The following is a 17,655-nucleotide window of genomic DNA, read 5'->3' on the forward strand; positions in this document are numbered from 1 at the left end:
ACTCGCCCCCCGACAGAGCCTGTTTCTCCCAAGGTTTTTTCGCCATTCTGTCACCGATGGAGTTTTGGTTCCTTGCAGCTGTTGCTTCTGGCTTGCTTAGTTGGGGACACTTCATTTCCAGCGATATTGTTGACTTGATTGCAAATGATTGCAAGATACTATTTACTATTTAACTGAACTGAGCTGGATAATGACATCACTGAATTCAATGATGAACAGGTTCACTCAGTGATGAACCTGTGCTGACCAACTGGCCCCCATCTTTTCACAGATCTTCAACAGATCTCTGGAGTTTTGTGAAGTGCCTTCCTTGCTTCAAAAACGCTCCACCATCATCTCCGTTCCAAAGAAAACCCAAGATAACAGGAACTTAACGACTACAGACCTGTGGCTCTAACGTCTGTCATCATGAAGTCGTTTGAAAAACTGGTTCTGGCTTATCTGAAGGACTTCACTGGACCCTTACTGGAACCCCTGCAGTTTGCTTACCGAGCAAACAGGTCCGTGGATGATGCAATCAACATGGGATTGCAATTCATCCTGCAACATCTGGACAAAACAGGGACTTATGTGAGGATCTTGTTTGTGGACTTTAGTTCGGCTTTCAACACCATCATACCAACAGCCCTCCAGACCAAACTGACCCAGCTCTCTGTTCCTAGCTCTATCTGTCAGTGGATCACCAGCTTTCTGACAGATAGGCAACAGCTAGTGAGACTGGGGAAATTCATGACCAACAGCTGCTCCACCAACACTGGTGCCCCTCAGGGATGTGCTCTCTCCCCACTGCTCTTCTCCCTCTACACCAATGACTGCACCTCTAAAGACCCCTCTGTCAAGCTCCTGAAGTTTGCAGACGACACTACAGTCATCAGTGTCATCCAGGATGATGATGAGTCTGCTTACAGACAAGAGGTTGAGCAGCTGGCTGTCTGGTGCAGTCTTAACGACCTGGAGCTGAACACTCTAAAAACAGTGGAGATGATCATGGACTTCAGGAGAAACCCCCCACACTCCCCCCACTCACCATCATAGACAGCACTAATAATTTAATAATAATAATAATTCCTTAAATTTATATACCGCTTTTCTAGGCACTCAAAGTGCTTTACATTGTCAGGGGGTATCTCCTCATCCATCACCAGTGTGCAGCATCCGCCTGGATGATGCAACGGCAGCCATATTGCGCCAGAACGCCCACCACACACCAGCTTATTGGTGGAGAGGAGACAGAGTGATGAAGCCAATCAGCAGACATGGGGATTTTTAGGAGGCCATGATGGTCAGAGGCCAATGGGCCTCTACTCTTTTCGAAAGACATCCTGGGATTTTTAATGACCACAGAGAGTCAGGACCTCAGTTTAACGTCTCATCCGAAGGATGGTGCTTGTTAACAGTATAGTATTCTCATCACAACACTGGGGCACTAGGACCAACACAGACCACAGGTTGAGCACCCCCTGCTGGCCTCACTAGCACCTCTTCCAGCAGCAAACTAGTTTTCCCAGGAGGTCTCCCATCCAGGTACTGACCAGACTCAGCCCTGCTTAGCTTCAGTGGGCAACCGGTCTTGGGCTCCAGGGTGATATGGCTGCCGGCATTTTGGCTGCAGTGCAGCACTGTGGCTGCAGTGAAGTCATTCAGATTCCTGGGAACCACCATCTCTCAGGACCTGAAGTGGGACAATCACATTGACTCGTTAAAAAGGCCCAACAAAGGTTGTACTTTCTTAACCCGCTGAGGAAGTTTAACCTGGCACAGGAGCTGCTGAAACAGTTCTACTCAGCCGTCATTGAGTCTGTACTGTGCACTTCAATAACTGTCTGGTTCGGTTCAGCTACAAAATCAGACATCAGAAGACTACAGAGAACAGTTCGGACTGCTGAAAGGATTATTGGTGCCCCCCTGCCCACCCTTCAAGAACTGTATACATCCAGAGTGAGGAGAAGGGCTCAGAAATTCAAGCTGGAAGCTTATGTCACTAAAACAAATTCCTTGTATGCGTAAGCATACTTGGCAATAAAGCTCTTTCTGATTCTGATTCTGATTCTGATTCTTTAACTGGAAAATTAGGGTTTACTAATGTCATTTTGCATTACTGGCACACTATTTTCCTAATTAGTGTTATTCAGTTGCTTTGATACAATCTGTATTGTTAAAAGCGCTATATAAATAAAGGTGACTTGATTTGACTTATGATTTAGCTTATCATATAAATAAACCCAGTCTCTACATTAAGAAGTCTAGTGAAAGATTGTCTCAAAAGCTGAACCTGTGAAATTCCTAATATTAACTTCATATTCCAAATTATGTTAATGTTTTCTTAAAGACTAAAAACAAGGCCACATAAGTGCATCTATTTAGCAACCACAATTGCAAACATGGTTGCCAGGTTGGAAAGATGTGCTAAAAAATGGCATCTGAAAGTTTCGCCAGGAGGTCAGTATAGCCCCTTTCACACTGCACATTGGAGCCGAAAAATTGCCGGATCGCCTACTGTGTGAACGCAAACACGTCCGGGGATTGATTCCGGGATCGATCCCAGGTTGGGGACCTAGTAACATTGCCGGGTTCAGTCCCGGAACAAGCTCTGTGTGAACAAAAGCCAGAACCAATGCCATAAAGGGTGTGTCATAGTGTTGATGTGCATTAGCGTGTGACTCTTTTACCGGGTGTTTTGAAGGCAGATCAACGTTCGCGGCGAAAAAATATGTTCAAACTGTAACGAAGCAAAGATCAGGTAGTTCCTCACTATCCGCGCTGAAGCTGAGCTCGTTAACAAGCTTAAGTGAAAGTTAACGTGCCTAGTGTTTTTGACTCGTAAATTACACTCTATCTCTCCGGTTTTCACAAGTTCATCAAACAACTGTGGTAAGAACCTTTCATCAAGCACGGTGAGTAATGGCTTCTCCTGCTATTGTTATTTGCACTGCTTGCCACATGTATAGTTTATCTATCTCTGTCGGTGATAAGGGATTCACATGTGATAAATGCAGGGAAATAGTTAGGCTGACAGAGAAGATTTCAGAATTAGAGACACGCATCCAAACTTTAATTGAGGACAGTAAGAATGTGAGGGCTCTAGATACGGCTTTGGATGCGTCTAGCTCAGGGAGTCCTGTACATTGTTCGGTTTCGGTAACAGCCCTATTGCAGCAGGGCAACTGGGTGACTGTGAGGCAGCATAGTCGTGGGTCTAAACACCACTCTTCTGTTCCGATCAAAACATTAAACAGGTTCTCCCCACTCAGTGATGCACCCACTGAGAAACCTGATGAAAGTGCTCTAGTTATTGGCGATTCTACTGTACGGAATGTGAAAATAGAGACACCAGCCACCATAGTCCAATGTTTACCGGGAGCCAGAGCGCCTGAAATCTTAGCAAATTTAAAAGTGCTGGCTAATGCTAAACGTAAATACCGTAAGATTGTTATTCACGCCGGTGCTAATGATGTTCGACTTCGCCAGTCGGAGATCACTAAAAATAACATTAAAAAGAGGTGTGTGAACTTGCAAGCATGATGTCAGACACTGTAATATGCTCTGGTCCCCTCCCTGCTTACCGTGGTGATGAGATACATAGCAGATTGTCATCACTCAATGGCTGGATGTCTAAGTGGTGCCCGCAGAATAACATAGGTTTTCATAGACAATTGGACAAGCTTTTGGGGCAGACCTGACCTGTTTGAAAAGAGATGGTCTTCATCCCTCCTGGGGTGGTGCCGCTCTTCTGTCTAGAAATATGGCACATAGTCTTAGAGTTTGTACTTGACTAACTGGGGCCCAGGTCAGGAAGCAGACAGACTGGCTAAACCGACCGTCTGCTAGCCGCCTCCAGTCACAGAAGTCAGTTAATTTCTCAGCACATAGAGACTCTTTCACCTAGATATCACACTATAGAGACTGTGTCTGTTCCCCAGGCTAGAAAATACAAAAAACGTCCAAACCAATTTAAGAGCAACAATTTAACTGAGGTTCAACAAATAAAAAACAGATGCAATACGGATAAACAAATGATAAAGCTTGGCTTATCGAATATCAGGTCCCTTTCTACGAAAGCACTTTTTGTAAATAATATGATCAGTGATCATAATCTAGATGCACTCTGTTTGACAGAAACCTGGCTAAAACCTGATGATCACATTATTTTAAATGAGTCTACACCCCAAGATTATTGTTATAAACAAGAGCCACATCCAAAAGGTAAAGGGGGAGGTGTTGCTTCAATTTATAACAATGTTTTCAGGATTTCTCAGAGGGCAGGCTTCAAGTATAACTCGTTTGAAGTATTGGTGCTTAATATAACATTATCCAGAGAAACAAATGTTAATGATAAATCCCCTGTGATGTTTGTACTGGCTACTGTATACAGGCCACCAGGGCACCATACAGACTTTATTAAAGAGTTTGCTGATTTTACATCCGAGTTAGTGCTGGCTGCAGATAAAGTTTTAATTGTTGGTGATTTTAATATCCATGTTGATAATGAAAAAGATGCATTGGGATCAGCATTTATAGACATTCTGAACTCTATTGGGGTTAGACAACACGTCTCAGGACCTACCCATTGTCGAAATCATACTCTAGATTTAATACTGTCACATGGAATTGATGTTGATGGTGTTGAAATAATGCAGCCAAGCGATGATATCTCAGATCATTATTTTAGTTTTGTGCAAACTTCATATAGCTTAAACTGTAAATTCTACTTCTTGTTACAAGTATGGTAGAACCATCACTTCTACAACAAAAGACTGCTTTATAAGTAATCTTCCTGATGTATCCCAATTCCTTAGCATATCCAAAACCTCAGAACAACTTGATGATGTAACAGAAACTATGGACTCTCTCTTTTCTAGTATTTTAAATACAGTTGCTCCTTTACGCTCCTTTAAGGAAGGTTAAGGAAAACAGTCTGACACCGTGGTGTAATGAGCACACTCGCACCCTAAAGAGAGCAGCCCGGAAAATGGAGCGCAGCTGGAGGAAAATAAAAGCACTAGAAGTATTTCGTATTGCTTGGAGGGAAAGTAACCTATCTTACAGAAAAGCATTAAAAACTGCTAAATCTGATTACTTTTCGTCTCTTTTAGAAGAAAACAAACATAACCCCAGGTATTTATTCAATACAGTGGCTAAATTAACGAAAAAATAAAGCATCAACAAGTGTTGACATTTCTCAACATCACAGCAGTAATGACTTTATGAACTACTTTACTTCTAAAGTCGATACTATTAGAGATAAAATTGTAACCATGCAGCCATCAGCTACAGTATCACATCAGACAGTGCACTATAGATCCCCTGAGGAACAGTTCCACTCATTCTCTACTATAGGAGAGGAAGAATTGTATAAACTTGTTAAATCATCTAAACCAACAACATGTATGTTAGACCCTATTCCATCTAAGCTCCTAAAAGAGGTGCTTCCAGAAGTCATAGATCCTCTTCTGACTATTATTAATTCCTCATTGTTATTAGGGTATGTCCCAAAACCCTTCAAACTAGCTGTTATTGAGCCTCTCATCAAAAAACCACAACTTGACCCCAAAGAACTAGTTAATTATAGACCGATCTCGAATCTCCCTTTTCTTTCAAAGATACTAGAAAAGGTAGTATCCTCACAATTATATTCCTTCTTAGAGAAAAATGGCATCTGTGAGGATTTCCAGTCAGGATTTAGACCGTATCATAGTACTGAGACTGCTCTCCTTAGAGTTACAAATGACCTGCTCTTATCATCTGATCGTGGTTGTATCTCTCTATTAGTGCTATTGGATCTTAGTGCTGCGTTCGACACTATTGACCACACTATTCTTTTGCATAGACTAGAAGACTTTGTTGGCATTAATGGAAGTGCATAATCATGGTTTAAATCGTACTTATATGACCGCCATCAATTCGTAGCAGTGAATGAAGAGGTATCATATCGTTCACAAGTGCAGTATGGAGTACCGCAAGGCTCAGTACTAGGGCTGTTACTCTTCACGCTTTACATGTTACCCTTGGGAGATATCATCAGGAAACACGGTGTTAGCTTTCACTGTTATGCTGATGATACTCAGCTCTATATTTCATCGCGGCCTGGCGAAACATACCAATTTGAAAAACTAACGGAATGCATAGTCAATATAAAAAACTGGATGACGAGTAATTTCTTACTGCTAAATTCTGAAAAAACAGAGGTGTTAATTATAGGGCCTAAAAGCTCTGCATGTAATGACCTAGAACGCTGTCTAAGCCTTGATGGCTGCTCTGTCAATTCTTCGTCATCAGTTAGGAACCTAGGTGTGCTATTTGATAGCAACCTTTCCTTAGAAAGCCACGTTTCTAGCATTTGTAAAAATGCATTTTTTCCATCTCAAAAATATATCTAAATTACGGCCGATGCTCTCAATGTCAAATGCAGAAATGTTAATCCATGCGTTTATGACCTCAAGGTTAGACTATTGTAATGCTCTATTGGGTGGTTGTTCTGCACGCTTAGTAAACAAAAACTCCAGTTAGTCCAAAATGCAGCAGCTAGAGTTCTTACTAGAACCAGGAAGTATGATCATATTAGCCCGGTCCTGTCAACACTGCACTGGCTCCCTATCAAACATCGTATAGATTTTAAAATCTTGCTTATTACTTATAAAGCCCTGAATGGTTTAGCACCTCAGTATTTGAACAAGCTCTTGTTACATTATAGTCCTCCACGTCCGCTCCGTTCTCAAAACTCTGGCAATTTGATAATACCTTTAATATCAAAGTCAACTGCGGGCGGCAGATCCTTCACCTATTTAGCGCCCAAACTCTGGAATAACCTAGCTAACATTGTTCGGGAGGCAGACACACTCTTGCAGTTTAAATCTAGATTAAAGACCCATCTCTTTAACCCGGCTTACACATAACATACTAATACACTTCTAATATCCAAATCCGTTAAAGGATTTTTAGGCTGCATTAATTAGGTAAACCGGAACCGGGAACACTTCCCATAACACCGATGTACTTGCTACATCGTTAGCTGAATGGCATCTACGCTCATATTAGTCTGTTTCTCTCTTATTCCGAGGTCACCGTAGCCACCAGATCCAGTCTGTATCCAAGTCAGATGGTCACTGCAGTCACCCGGATCCAGTATGTATCCAGCCCAGATGGTGGATTAGCACCTAGAAAGGACCTCTACAGCCCTGAAAGACAGCGGAGACCACGACTAGAGCCCCAGAGACAGATCCCCTGTAAAGACCTTGTCTCAGACGACCACCGGGACAAGACCACAGGAAACAGATGATTCTTCTGCACAAACTGACTTTGCTGCAGCCTGGAATTGAACTGCTGGTTTCGTCTGGTCAGAGGAGAACTGGCCCCCCCTACTGAGCCTGGTTTCTCCCAAGGTTTTTTTCTCCATTCTCTCACTGATGGAGTTCTGGTTCCTTGCCGCTGTCGCCTCTGGCTTGCTTAGTTGGGGACACTTCATTTACAGCGATATCGTTGACTTGATTGCAAATTATTGCACAGATACCATTTAAACTGAACTGAGCTGCATCATGACATCACTGAATTCAATGATGAACTGGCTTTAACTGTCATTTTGTATTATTGACACACTGTTTTCCTAATTAATGTTGTTCAGTTGCTTTGAACCAATCTTTTTTGTTTAAAGCGCTATATAAATAAAGATGACTTGACTTGACTTGACGTCACATTCTGATGTCACGTGTCATTACCAGACCTTTACGGGTTGTGTGTGAATGCACGCACATATTCAGGTTAATCACTGGCTGTGTGAAAGGGGCAAAATCTAGCGACCTGGGAACAATTGCCGGGACACATTACCCGTGTATTTTCCGGAATTGCAGTATGAAAGAGCCTTATGTTTGTAAATGGATAGACAGATCCTCCTGTCTATCCTCATGGAGATGGGTCTCTCAGTAACCGTACTCCAGTGGTTTAAGTCTTACCTGTCAGGTAGGTCCTTCAAGGTGTTGTGGAGGGTTGAGGTTTCTAAGTCACAACTTCTTGCTACTGGGGTTCCTCAGGGCTCAGTGCTTGGGCCTCTTCTCTTCTTCATTTACATGTCATCTTTAGGTCATTCAGAAGCATTTCTTTTCTTATTACTGCTATGCTTATGACACTCAACTCTACTTTTCATTCCAACCAAATGATCCGACAGTAGCTGTTCGCATTGCAGCCTGCCTGAGAGACATTTCTGGCTGGATGAAGGACCATCACCTTCAACTCAACCTTGCCAAGACAGAACTGCTCGTGGTCTCAGCCAACCCAGCACTTCATCACAACATCTCTGTACAGCTCCTTCCAGGACAGCCAGGAACCTTGGAGTTGTGATGGATGATCAGTTAAGCTTCACAGACCATATTGCTACAACGACCCAGTCCTGCAGATTTGCCTTATACAACATTAAGAAGATTAAACCCTTTGTAACAGAGCAGAACGCACAACTCCTTGTCCAAGCTCTTGTTCTCTCCAGACTGGACTATTTTAATGCTCTCTCGGCGGGCCTTCCCGCATGTACTTTCAAGCCTCCGCAACTGATTCAGAATGCAGCAGCGAGAGTGATCTTCAATGAGCCAAAGAAAGCCAGTGTCACACCTCTCTTCATCAGTTTGCACTGGCTGCCAATAGCCGCTCGCATCAAATTCAAAGTACTGGTGTACCAATATACCTAAACCGGCTAGTTCAGACTTATGTACCCTCCAGAAGCTTGCGTTCTGCAAATAAATGATGCTTCGTGGTGCCATTTCAAAGAGGCACAAAATCACACGCACAGACCTTTTCCTGGACTGTTCCCAGCTGCTGGAACAACCTGCCTATCACAATCGAATAGCTGAGTCTTTAGCCATTTTGTCTAAATGTCTAAAGCCGCATCTTTTTCGCCAGCACCTGACCAATTAATAATAGCACTTACCTATTCTATTCTATTCTATTCTATTCTATTCTATTTAGGGATGCAAATTTTCGATCATTTCCATGATCGAATTACCGATCAATTAATCGATTAATCATTAACCTTAATGCTACAAAATGCGTCTATTGCAGCCATGCAGTCACCGGCATGACAGGATGTGCAAAAGCCACACACACACACACACACACACACACACACACAACAAACATGCTTTCTCACTTGAATTAAAGGGGTTTTCGTCTGAATAAAATGCTAGTAGCAGGATTATAAAATGAATAGATGTGATTATGATCATTTGATAAAATAAAGAGCGCGCCATACGTTTGAGATCAATTTACTTGGTTGACTTTCCTATCCCGCTCGAAGACCGCTGAACGCGCCTCTTTAAATGGTTTTGTGGTGCTCGTTGTTGTATTTTAAACAACAATTGCATTGTTTTCAACTGACAATAGGACATTTAAAATAAAATTATCCCAAACGTAATTGTGGCACATGTGTGACTGTGCTGCGCAGTAAGTGAACCGCTTCCATCGGCGCTGCTGCGGCAAAACACACTGTTGCTCACATTAAATCTTTTTATGTGATTATTATGACCAGTATTTAATTTGATCCTGCTGGATTCTGTTCTGCAAAATGTCAGATTTGTAATTTTTGCGTTCCAGTAGGCCTATTTGTTTTTAAACATCCGGCATTTACAGTGTATTAGATCATGACAGTGCGTGCGTACGAGGACGGAGCGAGCGCGGGTTTGGCTAGATTTATTTGGAGGTTATTGCTCATGTCTCATTCGGCACAAATCCAAATGTTTCCATATTCGCAATGTATTTGAATGTTAAACTATTATTTATAAATGTAAACTAGGCTTGTACTTTACGTGCTTTCGCATATAGACGGAAAAGATCATCCTCTTCATATGAGCAACGTCCTTGGCATAACAGCAGAGTGGACCGGTATACTACGGTCTATTTAAACTGACTAGTGTAACCTTTTAAATGTTTAGTTGACTATTTTATTTTGATAATGAACAGACTGCGATGTAAGTTTGAATTGCTGGAATATGTGTGCATCAGGCTCCGCCGCGATCAAAACAGCTGAGACATAAAAAAAAATAAAACCTTTTCCGCAAAAGTGTTTACTTTCATTTGTGCACACTCACAATAAAAACAGAAGATTTATGCTCTTGTAGAATACAGCAAACATTTAGGCATTGCTTCTTTTCCTAAATCTTCACAGTCTAACCCTCTAATTTCGCAGGTTTATTTTATTATCTTTCACTTTTAATAACCGTTTTCGCATCTCTTACTGTGGTAAACATGGGAAGGGAAATTAAAGATTTCATGAATTAAGAATTCGTTCGATTTATGAATTTGTTCCCTTATTTCAGTTAAATCATGGGTTATTTAGGGAACAAATTTAATGAAACATGGACAGTTGCCACAAATTAATAAATCGTAAGAACGAATTAACAAGTTGTAGGATAGCCTTTCTGTCCTGTGTCATGGTATGAAACAATTATCTGGGTAAAATGACTTAGTTACTACATTTCTATTGCTTTCCATGTTGAAGAACTTTTGTGTTGTTTCTATTTTAATGTACTTTTAAAGTTTAAATCACATTAAAAGCTTAATTTGTACATTATGAATGAATGTTGATCCATTTATATACCGTCACTGTCACTCACAACCGCTCACACATGTTCTGCGCATGAGCCGCACGCAGCCCAACATTAAATCGGTTAACCGACCAGGACAGCTTTAATCGATTGTATCTCTTAGCGACAATTAATCAATCGATTAATCGTTGACATCCCTAATTCTATTCTATTCTATTCTATTCTACTCTATTCTATTCTATTCTATTCTATTCTGTTCGGCCTAATTTATTGAAAAATAAATAAATAAAAAAACCTAGCTATATGTACTGTGTTAGACTACCTGAGATTTGTCACAGGATTTGAATACTGTTGATCTGATTGCTTCTACTCAACTCAACTTTATCTCTAAAGCACTTTCAAAAACCACAATGGGCACCAAAGTGCTGTACATGAAAAAAACAACAACAACAACAAAACATACAACTCAAATACATACAATTTACAACACATTATTAAAAGCTAAGGAAACTAAATGTGTTTTTAACACCCTCTGAAATGACCCTTAAGTAGGAGATATTTTTAAGGACAGGGGAAGCTCATTCCATAGTCTAGGAGCTGCCACAGAAAACGCTCCTCTACATTTCAAGTACGATTGCGGAACCGTCAGACACAGCTGATTCTTGGTACAAAGAGATCTCAAAAGTGGTTGTAAATTAAATAAATCAGAAATATGCTCTGGTGCCAAGCCATGGAGAGATTTGAAAACATAACAACACTTTATACTGGATTCTGTATCGAATCGGTAACCAATGTAATGAAATCAGTACAGGAGTAATATGGTTTCTTTTTTGGTACCAATTAAAAGCCTAGCAGCTGCGTTCTGAACCAGCTACAGGCGATAGAGGGAGGCCTGACTCACACCCAGGTACAAAGCGTTGCAATAATCCAAAATGCAATTCTATTGTTCTCCTCATTTGTAAGTCACTTTGGATAAAAGCATCTGCTAAATGACTAAATGTAAATAATTTTGACAAAATGTTACCACTTTTAAATTTATTACTAGGAAGAAATTAGTATTCATTAAATATTGGCTCAGAGTCAGATATCACCAAAGCTGTTTTGTTATAGAACATTAGACTGTTATGCTGCCTCCAAAGACGGTCTGTAATCAGTTTCGTGAGGCACCTTCATGCTGCTTGTAAAGTCACTGTCTGATGCAGTGCAGTGAGGGAACAGTGAGCTTTCAGGTCCTGCCTGTATATACAGACCTCAGCTGTGCTTGTGTGCCAGTGACTGTGAACTGGCATTAAAGGCACAAGAGTGAAAATAGTCTGTTTCTCTATGTGTCAGAGACATGATGTACAATTAACTAAGTAAAATTATAAATATTTTTTAACAAGAACTCCTGATGAACAATGTGTGTGTGGAAGATACTCACACATCTGAGTAATTTAATTTCGTCCAGTGCCGTCTCTGTGTAGTGCTGCGCGCTCTTTACGACCTTCAGTGCAACAAAACGCTTCTCTCTGTTAACACACACACAAACACACAGGTTATACTCGCACTGAGTAACACACACAAATTCAAGTTTATTTGTATAGCGCTTTTCATGATACAAATTGTTGCAAAGCAGTTTTACAGAAAATTGATGTTTCTACATTCTATTTAGGAGTAGCTTATCAGTGTGACTATGTCAAGTTGATGTCCATATCATGCAGTTAGTTAATGACATGTATCAAACAGACGGTGAACAGCAATGATTATATGCTGCGATCAACTTATAGCAACGTTTGGTAGTTTTGTACAAACACACAGGTTATACTCGCACTGAGTAACACACACACACTCTGGTGACACGTTCACTCACTGAATATCCCAGCACAGCCAGACGGTGGAGAAGTGACCCCAGCCCAGCTTACGGACGACATGGTATCTGCCGTTAAACAGGTCGCCGATCTTCACGGGATGGTAACCTCCTGCAGCACGAGAGAAACGCCATACAGTTGACTGATGGTACATGTAGAAACAGGAGAATCCGGCTAATGATTCCTTCAGCTCCACTGTGTGGCTGGTGCCCTCAGACCAGCACTTACGTTTATTAAAAGTCTGTTTTGACACTTGATTCCACTGGTTGAGTTTGATTCCTCCTTTTCCAGCACAGGTTTCTTTCACTTTGTATTTTTTTCTTGTATATTTTACCGTGGTATGTTTGTCATTAAACGGGTCATATGACATTGCTAAAAAGAATATTATGTTGTGTAATTGGTGTAATGCAATGTGTTTATGAGGTTTAAGGTTAAAAAAAAAAAAAAAACATTTTCGGCTGAAGGCCTCAAGTGTGTGATGGAAATCTTACGCCCTTAATATACTCGTTGATTTTTACAAAGCTCGTAAAGCGAGGTGTATGCTGATTGGGCAGCTATCCAGTGCATAAACATAAAATCATGTCTGCATTTGTGTTTAGAGAAAAAACAAGCGCTACTCTACTGCTCAAAACTTCAAACACTTATCATCACGATACCACAAATGTGACTTTTTCTGCAGTATTTTTTTTTTTGAGGTTCTAAAACATTTGTTTGCAAGCTGAAAAGTTTTGCTTGCGAGTAAAGCTGTGTCTCAGTGGGCAGCCTCTAGCCACCAGGATGAAAGGCCTTTTTCTATTGGTCACTCTCGATTGAAGTCACAGGTTGAGCACATCCACTATGTTTCCCCAGAATCCCCGCCAATGCCGCCGCTGTCTGACAGAAGACCAAGCGAGGTTGTATAATCGAGCAGCAGGTCATGCACTGGGTAAGATGACTAAACATCTTAAACTCAGTCTGTACATTCTGACTTCTCCCTAGTCTGCAAGACTGTGTATTGTGCATTTTAAAGGGGTCATATGATGCTGCTAAAAAGAACATTATTTTGTGTATTTGGTGTAATGTAATGTGTTTATGCAGTTTAAGGTTAAAAAAACACATTTTCCAAATACTATACATTATTGTTTCTCCTCTAAGCCTGCCTTCTGAAACGCATCGATTTTTACAAAGCTCATCGGTCTGAAAAGTGAGGTGTGCTCTGATTGGCCAGCTATCCAGGCATTGTGATTGGCCAAAAACATCAAGCATGTGACGGAAATGTTACGTCCCTTAACATATTGTGATGCCCTGTCCAGCCGGAGCGACGAGACATAAACATAAACCCCATTATAAACATGATATAAACATGATTTCTAGTCGTGTCCTCTTTTGTAAGGTCAAACAAAGTAGTTTCGCTTTCTCAACGAAACAGTGTCACACACCACGGCCTTGAGTGAGCGGAGGTTGGAGGCCTAGAGTGAGCCGTCGCTGGCTTGAGTGAGCAGAGGCTGGTGGCTTGAGAACGGCGCAGCTGGCGGATTCGACGAAGGAGCTTACGGCAACCACATGTGATGACCCCGGGCTGGACTCCGCTTCGTCCATGGTGAAAGCAGATTTGGCGATCCACAGTGCAAAGCTGATGTTTTTCCTCAGCGACCAGCACGGATCAGCTCCAGGCATGATGAAGCGGATATTGTCCTCTTTTGGAAGGCCAAACAAAGTAGTTTTGAATTCACAACCAAACACACAGCGTCTATACGACATGGCGGCGGCAACAACAATACTACAACAAGAATAAAAGGTAAGCCTTCTTTCTTTGCGTGAACATCTGGGCAGCGTTATGCAAATCTTCCCACATACTGACGTAGAGATGTGGAAGTATGTTAGAACAAGATGTTTTAGGTGGGTGTAGTTAACTGTGTTTGCAACTTCACAGATCTTCTTCATGCACCAAGAGCTTGTAACACTCCAAAGAGAAAGGAAAAATTGAAATCGCATCATATGACCTCTTTAATAACAGGTTTATATTCAGGACTTGTCAGCCAGTACCAGCTTGTCAGACTCATTTTCTAAAAACATCTAAAGACTCATCTTTTTCGCCTGCACTTAACCAACTAATACTAGTACTTACCTTTTCTTTTCTTGTCTATCATATTCTTTAAAAAAAACAAAAAAAACTTGGCTACGTGTTCTGTACTAGACTAACTGAGACTTGTCATAGCACTTGTATACTGTTGTTGTTCTCTTGTTGATCTGATTGCTTCTATTGTTCTCATTTGTAAGTCGCTTTGGATAAAACCATCTGCTAAATGATTAAATGTAAATGTAAATGTACCATTGTAGCCTTCCAGAGACTTCACTTTGAAGACCATTTAATGAACTAACTTCCACATTTCAATATGCCCCTGACTTTTAAGGGGTGTTTTATTTGTGACTACTCCCAACAGCCTAGAATTCTACCAGTAGAACATCACATTTTTCTTTTCTGTTTGCAGGAAGAAGATTTGGTGTTGATGGAGGAGGCAACATCTTCAAGGCAAAACAATCCCCCAAATACAACATCATCCAATGTTGCAATCACTCTAAAGAGGTACACAAGTAAACGCTAAAATGAATATTGTCAATTATCAATTCCTATTTTACTAAATTTGCCCTGAATTAGAATGACAGTACAAAATCTTTCAAATAAAAAACCAAAAACTCCATATTCAATGTCAAAAGCCCTTAAAGTGTTCAAAATAACTATAAAAGCAGAAAAAAGAAGAGCATACAGAACAATTATTTCAAACAATGGAGGAATCAATAAATACCAATAACTTTTGGAACAATTGGAACACTCTCTATAAACTAAAAAAGGAAGAACTGGCCATTCAAAATGAAAACATATGGAGGACACACTTTGAAAATCTGTACAAAACAACTGAAACAAAACCTGCTCGAAATGAAATAAAACCCAAATTAGAAATCCTGAAAGAAAAGATTAAACAAGATTAACAATCAGAACCCCCTGGATTTCCCAATCACAGTAAATGAGCTAACAGACAGACTACATGCACTAAAACCCAACAAGGCATGTGGCATCGACGGAATATTAAACGAAATGATCAAATACACAAATGACAAATTCAAAACTGCAATAACCAATTTTTATTCAACATTGTATTGATTGTAGGATATTTTCCAGACACCTGGAATCAAGGCCTAATTACACCAATCTTTAAACAAGGAGACAAGTTTGAGCCAAGCAATTACAGAGGCATGTGTGTCAATAGCAATCTTGGGGAAATATTCTGTTCGATTATTAACACAAGATTACAAAACTTTCTCAAAACCCATAAAATCTTGGAAAAAAGTCAAATTGGATTTCTGCCCAAACACAGAACATCTGACCACATCTATACCCTCCACACTATCCTTGATAAACATGTACAACAAAACAAAACCAAAATCTTTGCTTGCTTTATTAACTTTGAAAAAGCTTTTGATTCAATCTGGCATGAAGGGCTCTTTCTAAAACTACTGGAAAATGGGATTGGAGGGAAAACTTTTGATTTAATCAGTACCATGTATAAAAACAACAAATGTGCTGTAAAAATAGGGAATAATTAAACAATTTTTCTCTCAACAACGAGGAGTTAGACAAGGCCGCCCACTGAGCCCCACTCTGTTTAACATTTATATAAATTAGCCAAAGAATTAAACAATTCGACTGCCCCCGGCTCAACCCTGACTGAATCAGAAATCAAATCTCTCCTCTTTGCAGATGATTTAGTCATTCTGTCAAAAATAAAAGAGGGACTACAACAGCTCCTCGACATCATAGAGACATTCAGTCAAACATGGGCTCTTAAAATCAACCTATCCAAAACAAAAATAATGATTTTTCAAAAGAGACCCAGGTGTAAGGAAAATAAATACACTTTCAGAGCAGGAAACCAGGTCCTCCAACACACCCATGAATACACCTATCTGGGACTAAAAATCAGCTCAAAAGGGAACTTCAGTCTGGCTGTGAATTAACTGAAAACAAAGGCACTGAGAGTCTTCTACATGATCAAAAATACAATTCAGTATGAAATTCCAATTCAAACCTGAATAAAAACTCTAAAAGCAATAATTGAACCAATTACACCATATGGCAGTGAGATATGGGGACCTCTAAAAACCCAAGATTTCTCCTAAAATACAGTGATCCGAGCTCATATCAGGCTGAAGCCCTGTGGTGGCAGAAGCAGAACCTGCACAGGAGCGCACTTCTACAGCCGGTGCTCAAACTACACTCAAACCAGCACAGCACAATCTGGCCCAACCTAATCACACAGTTACAAAAACAAAATTACATTGCTTATTGGAAAGATGCCACTAAATCACAAAAAAAGATGGAGCTGTATTTAGACCTGAAAAGAGACTACAAACCAGCAGAATACCTGAGCTGTGTAAAAGATCACAAATTAAGAAAGACACTAACAAAATACAAACTGATTGATCACTGTCTGGCTCTAGAGAGAGGATGACACAGACAGAGAACAGAGACTGTGTTCACTGTGCTCACAGAAAGAGCTGGAAACACAGGAACAATTCACACACACACACACACACACACACATATATATCTTTAATTTTTTTCTTGTTTCTGGAAAAAAAAGAAAAAGAAAGAAAGTATACATATACTTATTTACTTAATTATTTTTCAGATCTGTTTTTGCTTTATGTATTATATAATAATTTATTCCTTATTCACGTAATGGACAATGCTTTGGCAATACTGTGCAAATCATGCCAATAAAGCTCATTTGAATTGAATTGAATAGACAGACAGACCGTCAGACAGACAGACAGACCTTTAAATGCAAATTTATTTTACCATTAAAAACATTTTCACATACAAAACCATTTCATAATCTGCTACCAGTTAAAAAAGAGGTTTTCATCCTCTACAAAAACTAAACCCTTATTTAAACACCATTTATTCTCAAACATCAGTTCATCACTATTTACTCTATAATATTCATATTCCAATCGAATCCTAGATTCAACTAAGGCCTTAAACCAATTGACCATAGTAACCTCCTGACCTTCCCTTTCAATTCCATAAGCTTTCCAAATGGCTAATTTTGCCTGTCCAAGCAGAAAGTTTGAAGAAGTAGGGTTAGGAGAGTATTCATACCCATAAATGAACATTGTTTTTGAAAAATGTATACCTAACCTGCTGAAAATTCCATTTAAAATGTTGAAAAGAGGAAATAATTTACAACATTCACAAAAAACATGAAAAACAGTGTCAGGTACTTTGCACACAGTACAAAATT

General features: G+C 40.1%; 1 protein-coding gene across 7 annotated transcripts in view; it reads right to left on the bottom strand.

Moving 5' to 3' along the window:
• Positions 1-17,655, bottom strand: part of LOC109113160 (SRSF protein kinase 3-like) — an 80,040-nt gene that overhangs the window by 30,547 nt on the left and 31,838 nt on the right. For 6 of the 7 annotated variants that reach the window (XM_042754689.1, XM_042754683.1, XM_042754686.1 and 3 more), the window contains exons 3-4: positions 12,373-12,481; positions 11,944-12,031 (exon numbers count right to left, since the gene is read on the bottom strand). In XM_042754689.1, coding sequence (XP_042610623.1) covers positions 11,944-12,031; positions 12,373-12,481 — 197 coding nt within the window. Of the gene's footprint in view, positions 1-11,943; positions 12,032-12,372; positions 12,482-17,655 lie in introns of those variants that run through there. The other variant, XM_042754688.1, reaches the window with a different exon arrangement.

Source organism: Cyprinus carpio, unplaced genomic scaffold (assembly GCF_018340385.1).
Source record: "Cyprinus carpio isolate SPL01 unplaced genomic scaffold, ASM1834038v1 S000006585, whole genome shotgun sequence".
NCBI classification, from domain to species: domain Eukaryota; kingdom Metazoa; phylum Chordata; class Actinopteri; order Cypriniformes; family Cyprinidae; genus Cyprinus; species Cyprinus carpio.